Source organism: Oncorhynchus clarkii, chromosome 7 (genome assembly GCF_045791955.1).
Source record: "Oncorhynchus clarkii lewisi isolate Uvic-CL-2024 chromosome 7, UVic_Ocla_1.0, whole genome shotgun sequence".
NCBI lineage: Eukaryota > Metazoa > Chordata > Actinopteri > Salmoniformes > Salmonidae > Oncorhynchus > Oncorhynchus clarkii.
In genome coordinates this window covers 14,573,372-14,585,524 of record NC_092153.1, presented here as the reverse complement: position 1 = coordinate 14,585,524, position 12,153 = coordinate 14,573,372, and the positions used below count along the sequence as shown (strand labels likewise).

At 48.0% G+C, this 12,153-nt stretch overlaps 2 protein-coding genes across 2 annotated transcripts in view; one reads left to right on the top strand and one right to left on the bottom strand.

Moving 5' to 3' along the window:
- On the bottom strand, positions 1–7,350 carry LOC139414104 (phospholipid phosphatase-related protein type 3-like). Its single transcript, XM_071161985.1, has 11 exons — positions 6,942–7,350; positions 6,096–6,202; positions 5,657–5,842; positions 5,429–5,555; positions 3,402–3,597; positions 3,208–3,265; positions 2,825–2,998; positions 2,368–2,580; positions 2,067–2,293; positions 1,502–1,976; positions 1–1,265 (listed from the first exon to the last, which is right to left on the bottom strand). The coding sequence occupies exons 2-11, from the start codon at positions 6,177–6,179 to the stop codon at positions 492–494; spliced, it is 2,514 nt and encodes an 837-aa protein (XP_071018086.1). The 5' UTR covers positions 6,180–6,202; positions 6,942–7,350; the 3' UTR covers positions 1–491.
- A 3,865-nt stretch (positions 7,351–11,215) lies between these two features.
- The window catches only part of LOC139412929 (paralemmin-1-like), a 13,206-nt gene continuing 12,268 nt past the window's right edge, over positions 11,216–12,153 (top strand). Inside the window, exon 1 of the mRNA XM_071159817.1 lies at positions 11,216–11,603. Within this exon, the coding sequence (XP_071015918.1) occupies positions 11,542–11,603 (62 nt within the window). The 5' untranslated portion in view covers positions 11,216–11,541. The remainder of the gene's footprint in view (positions 11,604–12,153) is intronic.

Below are 12,153 nucleotides of genomic sequence, written 5' to 3'. Positions count from 1 at the left end.
AGTAGGTTTTGCTGTTATGTCGCATCTTAACTTCTTTAAGTCATCTCATGTCCTTCTCCTACTCTGCAGTGTCTTGAAGATCAGCTATTTGTCTGTTTCCATCTGGACCCTTTCTCAGTATTGAAGTAGTGTTCTGGATCATTGTGACTCCTCTACGCCAAGTTATAACCTCCATTATATTACATTTTAACTCCTAAGTTGTCTCATAACCTCCTCTCACTCATTTAAGTCATGTAGTAGTTCTCCTGACTGTTAGGTCTCCCCAAACGGTGTCACATTTAATAACTTCCCCTGACTGTTAGGTCTCCCCAAAATGTTTTACATTTAATAACGTCCCCTGACTGTATGGTTATGTAGAGGTACTACTGTCTATCTTAATTTATCTATGTCGTCTTATAACCTCTCGCTCTGTAAGGTCCCCTATTTTCTCTTCTGACCTCGTAGTCTGTTTTTAGTAGTGTTACTGTCTATTATAACTCCTCTATGTCGCGTTATAATCTCCTCTCCGTCTGCATGGTCTTGTAATAGACTTCTTGATCAGCGCGGCTGTGGGCTGAGACAGTGGGCCGGCGGGGGAGGGTCATAGAGCGGGGGAGGGGGGGGGAGTAACTGTCCAACAGCAGATCTGGATGAGGAGGGGGAGGGAGAGGGGAGTAGAAGTGGGGAGGAGGGGGAGGGAGGGGTGAGTAGGAGGGGGGAGAAGGGGGAGGGAGGGGGGAGTAGATGGGTTGAGGAGGGGGAGGCAGGGGGGGGGAAGAGAAGGGAGGGAGTGGAGAGGAGATGGGGTGAGGAGGGGGAGGCAGGGTGGAGGAATCGGTCTTGCTGGGCGAGGAGGAGCAGATAGAGTTTGATTTCACAGGAAGTGTTCGGTATTCCCGATATTCCGGTGCGGAGACTTTTTCCTGCCGCTGCAGCGCCCCCCTCTGGCCCTGCTCACCGACGCTCCCGCTGGTGGTGTTCCTCCGCTCCCAGGGGGTCCCGTTACCGGCAGCTGTTACTCTGGCCCCCAGGGTCCCGTTACTCCCGGTACCGACACTGCTAGACACCCTGACCACAGGGTGATGAGGGGCGTGAGCGTCTATGGTGACAATACTCCCGGTAACGCTCCCGGTAACACTCCCGGTGTGGCTGTCGCGGTCGGAGGGGACCCGGTAGTACGGCGACTCAGAGCTTCCTGTTGAAGACCCTCCCCCACAGGAAGAGGTGGAGTCAGAGCCCTTGGCAGAGGAGCTGATTGGTCCATGCTGCTTGGACATGGCAATGACCTATAGGATGAACAGAGGAGATGGTTAGCTAGTTACTTCAGCTAGTTAGAATGTAAATCAACAGTTCATTTAGCTAGTTACTTCAGCTAGTTAGAATGTAAATCAACAGTTCATTTAGCTAGTTACTTCAGCTAGTTAGAATGTAAATCAACAGTTCATTTAGCTAGTTACTTCAGCTAGTTAGAATGTAAATCAACAGTTCATTTTAACTAACTCAGATTTGATATTTATCTCACCTGCGCCACTCGCGGCTGATTGGGCGGCTGATTGGGCGGCTGATTGGGCGGCTGATTGGGCAGCTGGTGGGGCACACGCGGAGTCGTCACAGGGATAGGCCCCTCCCTGACTCGTTCCCCTCCCTGGTTAAGTGACACCAACTTGGCACGCGTCACCGCGCTCTTAGGGGAGACAGGGGGAGGTAGAGAGGAGACAGAAGGAGGTAGAGGGGAGACAGTAGGGGGGTGTCTAATCCCCTCCTTAGGGATATGCACTAGTGGGGCTGGCGCTGGGGTAGCTGTGGCAACGGCTCTATTGGCCGACTGTACCATCGGATAAAGGGAGGGAGGATTCATCACCCCTGTCTCCCCTGCCTCGCCCCCTCCCCCTGCTCCTCCCTCTCCTCCGCCAGATGTGTCCGTCTCTCCCTCCTCCTCGCTCCGTCTCTCCGTAGAGCGCTGCTGTCTCCACTCCTGCACCAGCGGTGGTCGCAGCCTGACAGATCACACATGATATGTTTGACTTGATGATTAATACCAGGGTTGTATGACACACACCTACAACACACACTAGTCACAAACGTACCTTGGTTGTGACCTGCGGGGGTCGAAGGACAGGTGGAAGGTCATGTGACGCTGGTTGGAGGGGTCGTCTCCGGGGGGCGAGGTGCTGCTGCTGCCATTGGCGACGCGGGGTAAGGTATTGCTGAATGTTACCATGGTTTCCTTTCCCATGGGGCCGCGGGGTGCCAGGAGCTCCACGTCAGCACTGGCCCTCTTCAGAGATGCTACGCTGGCCTTCTCCCTACGAACCTACAGAACAACATAGTGTGGCTAACTACTAATACTAACCACGAATACACAACCTATCTCCCTTCATCTCTTACCTTGCAGCGTCCAGTGCCCAGTTCCTCCCTGCTGTCTGATGGTCTGGGTGTCTTGCTGCGGTACAGAGAGCCGTGCTGAGAAGCATGACCTCTCTGGGCTCTTCCCCTCACCACCACCTCCCTCTGCTGCTGGGGGGGAGGCGCAGCCCTCCGGACAGGCTGGGGGAGGCAGTCCTCCTCGGATGACCTGAAGTTACCTACTGCATACAGAGACTAGAGGGAGGGTACGGAGGGAGGGGAAGGAGAGGTGGAGATGGCAATAGAGAGAGAGGGATAGAAGCGTGAAATCTGTTGAGACAGGCCTTCTAAAAAAATAACAGTGAAATTCTCCCCCTGAGAACTCTTAAAAGATTATTAATTCCCATCTCCCTCTCTATCTCTTTCTCAGTCTACCCCCCCCCCCCCTCAGTCTACCCCCCCCCTCTCCCCCCCCCCACACCCACACACTCACACTCACCAGGTAGACTCCTATGCCAGCTCCTATGGCGTAGCCAACATAGACATCTCTGGGATGGCAGCGGTGTTGTGTGATCTGAGTCAGTCCGGCTATGCCTGCAGCCAGACAGTATCCAAACACCAGCACCGGCTTCACCAGCTTAGTACTACTGCTGATCACACTGTTCAAATACATCTACACACACACACACAGAAGTACGCATGCACACACACACAAAGTTAGAACTATTGCAGATGGCAATGTTTCCAATTTTAACTTCAAATGCATCTTCATAAAGTCAGTCAGTCAGGAAGGCAGGCAGGCAGGCAGGCAGGCAGGCAGGCAGGCAGGCAGGCAGGCAGGCAGGCAGGCAGACAGACAAGTTAGTAGCTGTCAGTGCTTACAGAGATGTAGACAGCAGCGAAGCCAGAGAGCGTTGCATGCTGGGACGGAAATGTTTTCCTGAAGAGAAGGAGAGGGAGAGTAAGAATCAGGAAGAGAGAGGGAGACGTGATGCAGAGAGAGAAGAGAGGTGGAGGTTTAATTGAAGCTGGAGAACACAAAAAGTGTGTGTGTGTGTGTGTGTTTGATTTTTTACCTGGCTGACAGGATGGCATACAGATCTTTCCCAGAGCAGATGTCCTGTGTGATGTAGTTGTTCTGGTCACATGATATCCCAGGCAGTGTGTAATTGGGCTGACAGACAGTCAGGAAGAAAGGGGTGGGATAACCAGTAGCCAATTGGATGATGTCTGTCATTAGGGCTGTTGCCAGGAGACCAAACACATGAACACCTGGGAGAGAAGGACGAGGGATGGAGGAGGAGAGAGCGGGAGACAGGAAAAAGGGATGGAGGAGAGAGAGGGGGAGACAGGGAGAAGGGATGGAGGAGGAGAGAGGGGGAAACAGGGAGAAGGGATGGAGGAGAGAGAGGGGGAGACAGGGAGAAGGGATGGAGGAGGAGAGAGGGGGAAACAGGGAGAAGGGATGGAGGAAAGTGAGCGGGAGACAGGGAGAAGGGATGGAGGAGAGAGAGGGGGAAACAGGGAGAAGGGATGGAGGAGAGAGAGGGGGAGACAGGGAGAAGGGATGGAGGAGAGAGAGGGGGAGACAGGGAGAAGGGATGAAAGGAAGGAGCAGAGAGAGAGGGAGACTGGGAGAAGGGATGGAGAAGGAGAGAGGGGGAGACAGGGAGAAAGGAAGGAAGGAAGGAGGAGAGAGAGGGAGACCGGGAGAAGGGATGGAGAAGGAGAGAGGGGGAGACAGGGAGAAGGGATGGAGGAGAAAGAGGGGGAGAAGGGATGAAGGAGAGAGGGGGGAGAGAGGAGCATGCACCACGTAACAGTTATCTGAAACATCTGAAGACGTCTCGCCTGTCCTCATTCCCTCTACATCTCTCTGTCCCCTGCCCTCATTCCCTCTACATCTCTCTGTCCCCTGTCCTCTACATCTCTCTCTCTCTCCCCCGTCCTCATTCCCTCTACATCTCTCTCTCCCCTGTCCTCATTCCCTCTACATTTCTCTCTCCCCCGTCCTCATTCCCTCTACATCTCCCCCCCCCCCACCCTCATTCCCTCTACATCTCTCTCTCCCCTGTCCTCATTCCCTCTACATCTCTCCCTCTCCCCCGTCCTCATTCCCTCTACATCTCTCTCTCTCCCCCGTCCTCATTCCCTCTACATCTCTCTCTCCCCTGTCCTCATTCCCTCCACATCTCTCCTAGGCTATCATTACTCTCTGATGTAGATTCTCTCCCTAGGCTATCATTACTCTCTGATATAGATTCTCTCCCTAGGCTAGCATTACTCTCTGAAGTAGATTATCTCCCTAGGCTAGCATTACTCTCTGATGTAGATTCTCTCCCTAGGCTACCATTACTCTCTGAAGTAGATTCTCTCCCTAGGCTATCATTACTCTCTGATATAGATTCTCTCCCTAGGCTAGCATTACTCTCTGAAGTAGATTCTCTCCCTAGGCTATCATTACTCTCTGAAGTAGATTCTCTCCCTAGGCTATCATTACTCTCTGATATAGATTCTCTCCCTAGGCTAGCATTACTCTCTGAAGTAGATTCTCTCCCTAGGCTATCATTACTCTTTGAAGTAGATTCTCTCCCTAGACTATCATTACTCTCTGATATAGATTATCTCCCTAGGCTATCATTACTCTCTGAAGTAGATTCTCTCCCTAGGCTATCATTACTCTCTGAAGTAGATTCTCTCCCTAGGCTATCATTACTCTCTGAAGTAGATTCTCTCCCTAGGCTATCATTACTCTCTGAAGTAGATTCTCTCCCTAGGCTATCATTACTCTCGGAAGTAGATTCTCTCCCTAGGCTATCATTACTCTCTGAAGTAGATTCTCTCCCTAGGCTATCATTACTCGCTGAAGTAGATTCTCTCCCTAGGCTATCATTACTCGCTGAAGTAGATTCTCTCCCTAGGCTATCATTACTCTCTGAAGTAGATTCTCTCCCTAGGCTATCATTACTCGCTGAAGTAGATTCTCTCCCTAGGCTATCATTACTCGCTGAAGTAGATTCTCTCCCTAGGCTAGCATTATTACATGAAGTGTACACCTGTCCACTCCCCCTCGAGGATTCAAGCGTAAATAACAGGTATGTACCAACAAAGCGAACAGTCCTCCGTAGGAAGGAGTTGAAGTTACACCCTCCAGCGATGATGGATCCTTCAGCTTTACTCTGTTTGACTCTGGACTGGTAACAATAGACCAGCCCTTCACCTAGCATGATCTATTCACACACACACACACAATTAGTCATGCACCCTGATAGGCTGTTCATTGATCAGTCTATTGATTCTAGGTTCTGACGGTGTGTGTGTGTGTACTAACCGAGGCAGCCGGTCCTGCGAAGGCCAGGCTCAGTAACATCAGCAGAGGGATCAGTTCGTCTCCTGTCTCCAGGTAGGGCAACGACAGGTCACGGTCATAGCAATGGAACACAGGGGTCGCCGGGGACAACAGGTCTGTCAACTCCATGAAGTAGAGAGAGACAAGGGAGGAGAGGACGATGGGGAGCTAGACAGAAAGAAAGAGAGATAGATAGATAGATAGATAGATAGATAGATAGATAGATAGATAGATAGATAGATAGATAGATAGATAGATAGATAGATAGTTAGATAGATAGAGAGAGTGAAGGCGAGCAAGGGAGAGAGAGAGAGAGAAAGGGAGAGAGGTAAGAGGGAGATATTGTCTTACTAACAGCCATAGTGAGTGGTATACATTAAATGCAGTTATATTGGACACACACGTATGCACGTCCACACACCTCTATGAAGTAGAAGCATGGTAGAAGTGTCATGCTGTCTTTGGGAGGTTTCTTCTTGGTCTTGGCTTTTGGTGACGACATCATCCTGGTGTTGGTCCAATCAGAGTCTAGGAACAGACAGAAGGGGAGGGGTTAGTCATCACACTGGTGGCGTTCCAGGTGGCATACATTACAGAGGAATTGTTGCACAGTATCAGCTTGTTAAGTCATATTCTGCTACTACTTCCACATGGGCAAACATCTGCTTGGTCTCAGACTGGTCCTTTGAAGCAACCCGAAGCTAATAGTAAATAGATGAATGCACATCTGTTGTGTTGGTCCCTCAACTCCAAATGAACGGAACATCAGAACACACACACACACACACACAAACACACAAACACACAAACCTCATTGGTGTGCTATCTGTTTCCCACTTCTCTCTAACTCGCTCTCTAAAGGACAATGGAGTGGACCCAGGACAGCGCCATAGTTACAGTTAAGTTATAGAAAGAAGCAGGGAGTTGAGACACACACAATGCGACACATACTCCTTTTTCCCGGAGTTATTCTACTGTAACTATGGCGCTGTCCACTGCATGGTCCTGAACTCAGAGAGAGAGAAGGACGGAGTTGAGACACACACAATGCGACACATACTCCTTTTGCCCGGAGTTATTCTACTATAACTATGGCGCTGTCCACTGCATGGTCCTGAACTCAGAGAGAGAGAAAAAAACTGTCCTGATTAAAAAACATCGATTCTCTCAGACACTAGTGTCAGACTCACCATGCCTTGCCTCTCTTCTCCTCCACACACACACACACACACACACACACACAGAAAGACACAGAGCGCTAAATTACCTCTGTCCCGCGGGTTGTGTGTGTTTGCAGAGGCCCGTCTTGCCCTCCCCCCTCGCCGAGGTCTAGCGTGCTGCTCCAGTTTTCCGTTCAAACGTTAATCCATCTTCTGGCGCTGCCAGTTGTTTTACGCCCCCAAAACACACATACACACACATCAGGTTGTTTAGGTTGGTCAGATTCTCCACGGATAGAGAGGACGAGAGAATGATAGATGGGTAAAACGAAAGGGAAAAGTCCTATATTCGATATTTCTCCGTTATTTTCCCTTCTGATCGCGCATGTGTGAATAAACTCAGTGGTTTCACGTGCCTTCTACCGGTTCACCCCAGTCCCAGTCAGCCACGCTATGTTCGAACAGCCCACACAAACTCAAACAGCGCTCAGAAACGAACCGATATCTCACTTGAAGAACCGCCGCTCACAGAGAGCCTCGCGCACACAAAGGCATGGGGGGCGGGGGGAGACGAGGGGAGGAGATCGACTGCTCCTTCACACATACACAAACGCCCCTCCTCTCACCACTCCAAATTCCTAATGGAGGAGTGCCACCACCATAAAGCTGGGAAAAACAAAGCGATGGATTTTGGTGTGTGTTTGGGTATGCGCGTGCATGAGTGAAAGCATGTGTGTCTGTTTGATTTTGAGTGTTTCTTCGAATATATTCCCCGTTTAGAACATTCTATTTTAAATGTAAAGGCTATTCATTTTAGGCAAAACTGAATGACTGAACTGAACTAAACTGAACTTTATGCTGAACCCCCCATCTCTCTTCCTCTTTTCATATTTGGTTAGTTTTGTTGTGGGTAGACCTAGCCCAGTGGGGTGGGGTGGGGTTCTGACCACGTGACTGACCCGTGACTGCTGCTGCGGTGTGTATTTGCGTCTCTTCATTCAACAGACGTGCACGCGCGCGCTCACACATCTTCTGCCTCTGACTGTCTGATTTACCTTGACATGTACACATTCAAACCTTTCCCCCACGGTTATAAATACACACACACCATGACACACACACCCACCCTTTTCTCCTGGACTGGTCACAGCTGGGCTGCTAATAAACTCACCAGTCACTCACTCACTCACTCACTCACTCACTCACAAATACATTTAAAGAAGACTCCAACCTATCAGCACTAGCCTGCAGACAACAGAGAAGACTCCAACCTATCAGCACTAGCCTGCAGACAACAGAGAAGACTCCAACCTATCAGCACTACTCTACAGACAACAGAGAAGACTCCAACCTATCAGCACTACTCTACAGACAATAGAGAAGACTCCAACCTATCAGCACTAGCCTGCAGACAACAGAGAAGACTCCAACCTATCAGCACTAGCCTGCAGACAACAGAGAAGACTCCAACCTATCAGCACTACTCTACAGACAACAGAGAAGACTCCAACCTATCAGCACTACTCTACAGACAACAGAGAAGACTCCAACCTATCAGCACTAGCCTGCAGACAACAGAGAAGACTCCAACCTATCAGCACTAGCCTGCAGACAACAGAGAAGACTCCAACCTATCAGCACTAGCCTGCAGACAACAGAGAAGACTCCAACCTATCAGCACTAGCCTGCAGACAACAGAGAAGACTCCAACCTATCAGCACTACTCTACAGACAACAGAGAAGACTCCAACCTATCAGCACTACTCTACAGACAACAGAGAAGACTCCAACCTATCAGCACTAGCCTGCAGACAACAGAGAAGACTCCAACCTATCAGCACTAGCCTGCAGACAACAGAGAAGACTCCAACCTATCAGCACTAGCCTGCAGACAACAGAGAAGACTCCAACCTATCAGCACTAGCCTGCAGACAACAGAGAAGACTCCAACCTATCAGCACTAGCCTGCAGACAACAGAGAAGACTCCAACCTATCAGCACTAGCCTGCAGACAACAGAGAAGACTCCAACCTATCAGCACTAGCCTGCAGACAACAGAGAAGACTCCAACCTACCAGCACTACTCTACAGACAACAGAGAAGACTCCAACCTACCAGCACTACTCTACAGACAACAGAGAAGATTCCAACCTATCAGCACTAGCCTACAGACAACAGAGAAGACTCCAACCTATCAGCACTAACCTACAGACAACAGAGAAGACTCCAACCTATCAGCACTAGCCTGCAGACAACAGAGAAGACTCCAACCTATCAGCACTAAATATATGATTCTTTCAATACCTGTATTCTCTGTAAATCCAGCCTGGTCACTAGAAATACCACAGCAACCAGTAGCTCTATTGATATCTTCTGCCTGTACATGTGGTAGGGCTACTTTTCATTTGTTTCTGTTTACATGAATAAATACAGAAGTAAATGAATGAAATATGTTTAGAGTGCATGGGTCTGAGTGTCTTTATAAATGTGTGTCCCAATTTACAGCTGCTAATGGCTAGAGGCATCCTCTTCATCCTGTCATCTCTTCCCTGTCCCCTCTCCTCTTCTCTGTCTATGAACCATATGCAGAACACAAATGCTCCCTTCTGGCCACAGGATACCACATGCCACAATAAATATGTTATGGCCAGTAGATGGTGGACTTCACCAACTGAACCAATCTACATGAACGGTGCCTTCAGAAAGTATTCATGCCCCTGGACTTTTTCCCCATTATGTTCTGTTACACATACAGACTGAATTCAAAATTGATTAAATATATTTTTTTTTCTCACCCATCTACACACAATACCCCATAATAACAAAGTGAAAACATGTTTTTTGAAATTGTTGTACATTTATTTCAAATTAAAACGGAAATATCTCATTTTACATATGTATTCACAACCCTGAGTCAATACTTTGTAGAAGCACATTTAACAGCGATTAAGAGATTTCCACACCTGGGTTGTGCAACATTTGCCAGTTAATCTTTTCAAAATTCTTCAAGCTCTGTAAAATTGGTTGTTGATCATTACTGACAACCATTTTCAGGTCTTGCCATAGATTTTTCCAGGAGATTTAAGTCAAAACATTAACTTGGCCACTCAGGAACATTCACTGTCTTCTTTGGTTAGCAACTCAAGCGTAGATTTGGCCTTGTGTTTTAGGTTATTGTTCTGCTGTCTGATGGAAAGCAAACTGAACCAGGTTTTCCTCTAGGATTTTTCCTGTGCTACGCTCCATTCCATTATTTTTTTGTCCTGAAAAACTCCCCAGACCTTAACAATTACAAGCATACCCATAGCATGATGCAGCCACCACTATGCTTGAAAATATGGAGTGTTGTACTCAGTAATGTGTTGTATTGGATTTGCCCCAAACATAACACTTTGTATTAAGGACAAAAAGTGAATTGCTTTGTCACTTAAATATTACTTTAGTTCCTTGTTGCAAACAGGATGCATGTTTTGGAATATTTGTATTCTGTACAGGCTTCCTTCTTTTCACTCTGTCATTTAGGTTAGTATTGTGGAATAACTACAATGCTGTTGATCCATCCTCAGTTTTCACCAATTACAGCCCTTTAACTGTTTTAAAGTTACCATTGGCCTCATGATGAAATTGATCCAATTTCAATGTTGTTTGAGTTGCTTTGTGCATCAGCAAATTAGCTTGAGATGATTTTACTGCAACACTGGTCACTGTATCCAAGTTGCTTGACATAGATGTTTCAAAGAGCTGTCAGTCAAGGTGAGCTCCTGAATATAAGCTCCCTGCCCACTCAGCCTATCTTTTCAAACTTCCTGGTAGTTAGCCATGAGAGAAAAGGTGACTGTTCGGGACCTTTGATGTCTTTTAAACTCTGTTTCCTGACTGAATCAGCATTCAAATGTAATGAATTGTGTTTGTGGTAGAGCCTCATTGGCAGCTATTGTTATCATACTGTATGTCTGCATCAGACTGTCGGCTAGACCCAGAGCACATTTAGAAACAGAGGCCCATTATCGTGTCAGACTGTCGGCTAGACTCAGACCCCATTTATAACCAGAGGCTCCAATATCCTATCAGACTGTCGGCAATACCCAGACCCCAATTATAACCAGAGGCCTCAATATCATATCAGTCAACAACACACCCTGGGCCTCCTTATCTCGGGAGGAAGGCGTACTTCTCTCTCTCTCTCTCTCTCTCTCTCTTCTCTCTCTCTCTCTCTCTCTCTCTCTCTCTCTCTCTCTCTCTCTCTCTCTCTCTCTCTCTCTCTCTCTCTCTCTCTCTCTCTCTCTCTCTCTCTCTCTCTCTCTCTCTCTCTCTCTGTGTTTGGCCAGCTGATGAGAGCACAAACCTTTCTGCAAAACAGGTCACCTACAGGAGACAAATCATAATTTTGAGGGGACCAGGAGAGCTTTCATCTCTCCAAAAATCGCCAATTCACCCACGAACTCCTGTAATGTCGTGGAACGAAGATAAATAACGCGACACACACGCACACACAGCTCGGGCGTTCCCGCGACTCCTCAGCCGCCAACGGAAGGGTGGCAGGAGAGAGGAGAGAGGAGGAGGAGAAGGGGAGAGAGGAGGGAGAGGAGGGGAGGAAACCCGACTGTTTTGAAGCTATACGCCAGTAAACATAGACTATAAGCATACACAGTGAACGAAGAGGAAACCGTCGCAGTGCTATTTTATTTCAGTGTGGATGAAACTAGGATGAGAGAGACGCCAAAGGAGAGAGACGCCATCCGTGACAAGATAAAGGAATCCGCTGTTGGGTAAGTAGCCCGGCTGTCTGTCTGCTCGTTACACGCAGTGTCTACTCACGACTATACTTGGCCTGATTTCCGCGAATTTGTTGACTAGCGGTAGCGCTCCACTGCCTCAGCATCACGGAACAGCGATGAAGGATGGAGGTGAGGAGAGAAGGGGATGGAGGGATGGAGCAGAGAGAGGGATGCAGAATAGAGATAATGTGAACAAAACAATATGATAATAAATACCACTCTTACATAAATAAATAAACAGTATACAGTACAGGTATAGCCGGATTATGAAATCATAGACCCCGGGGCATTGTTTTTTTTTGCCCCCACACACTTCCTGGCACACCATTATTTTCTGTAAACAAATCCATCCACCAAGATGCAATTCAATGCGAGGTTTCCTGTTGAAGAAAAAGCCCCTTTATAATAAAGCCATAATAACATTTGTTATTTTTAGGATTTTAGGATTTCCACACATGGGGAACACTTGTTTGCAGCGTCCGAATATTTGTTTTGCCTTTTAAAAACGCATTTCATACAATGCTACATACTTTACACGATA

What these genes read in the sequence shown, in the direction of transcription:
- LOC139414104 (XM_071161985.1), bottom strand. Translation starts at nt 6,179, where the DNA reads ATGATGTCGTCACCAAAAGCCAAGACCAAGAAGAAACCTCCCAAAGAC. An exon ending in TCGCAGGACCGGCTGCCTCG is followed by an intron (nt 5,556 to 5,656) that starts GTTAGTACACAC and finishes GTGTGTGAATAG; the next exon opens with ATCATGCTAGGTGAAGGGCT. An exon ending in TCGCTGCTGTCTACATCTCT is followed by an intron (nt 2,999 to 3,207) that starts GTAAGCACTGAC and finishes GTGTGTGTGTAG; the next exon opens with ATGTATTTGAACAGTGTGAT.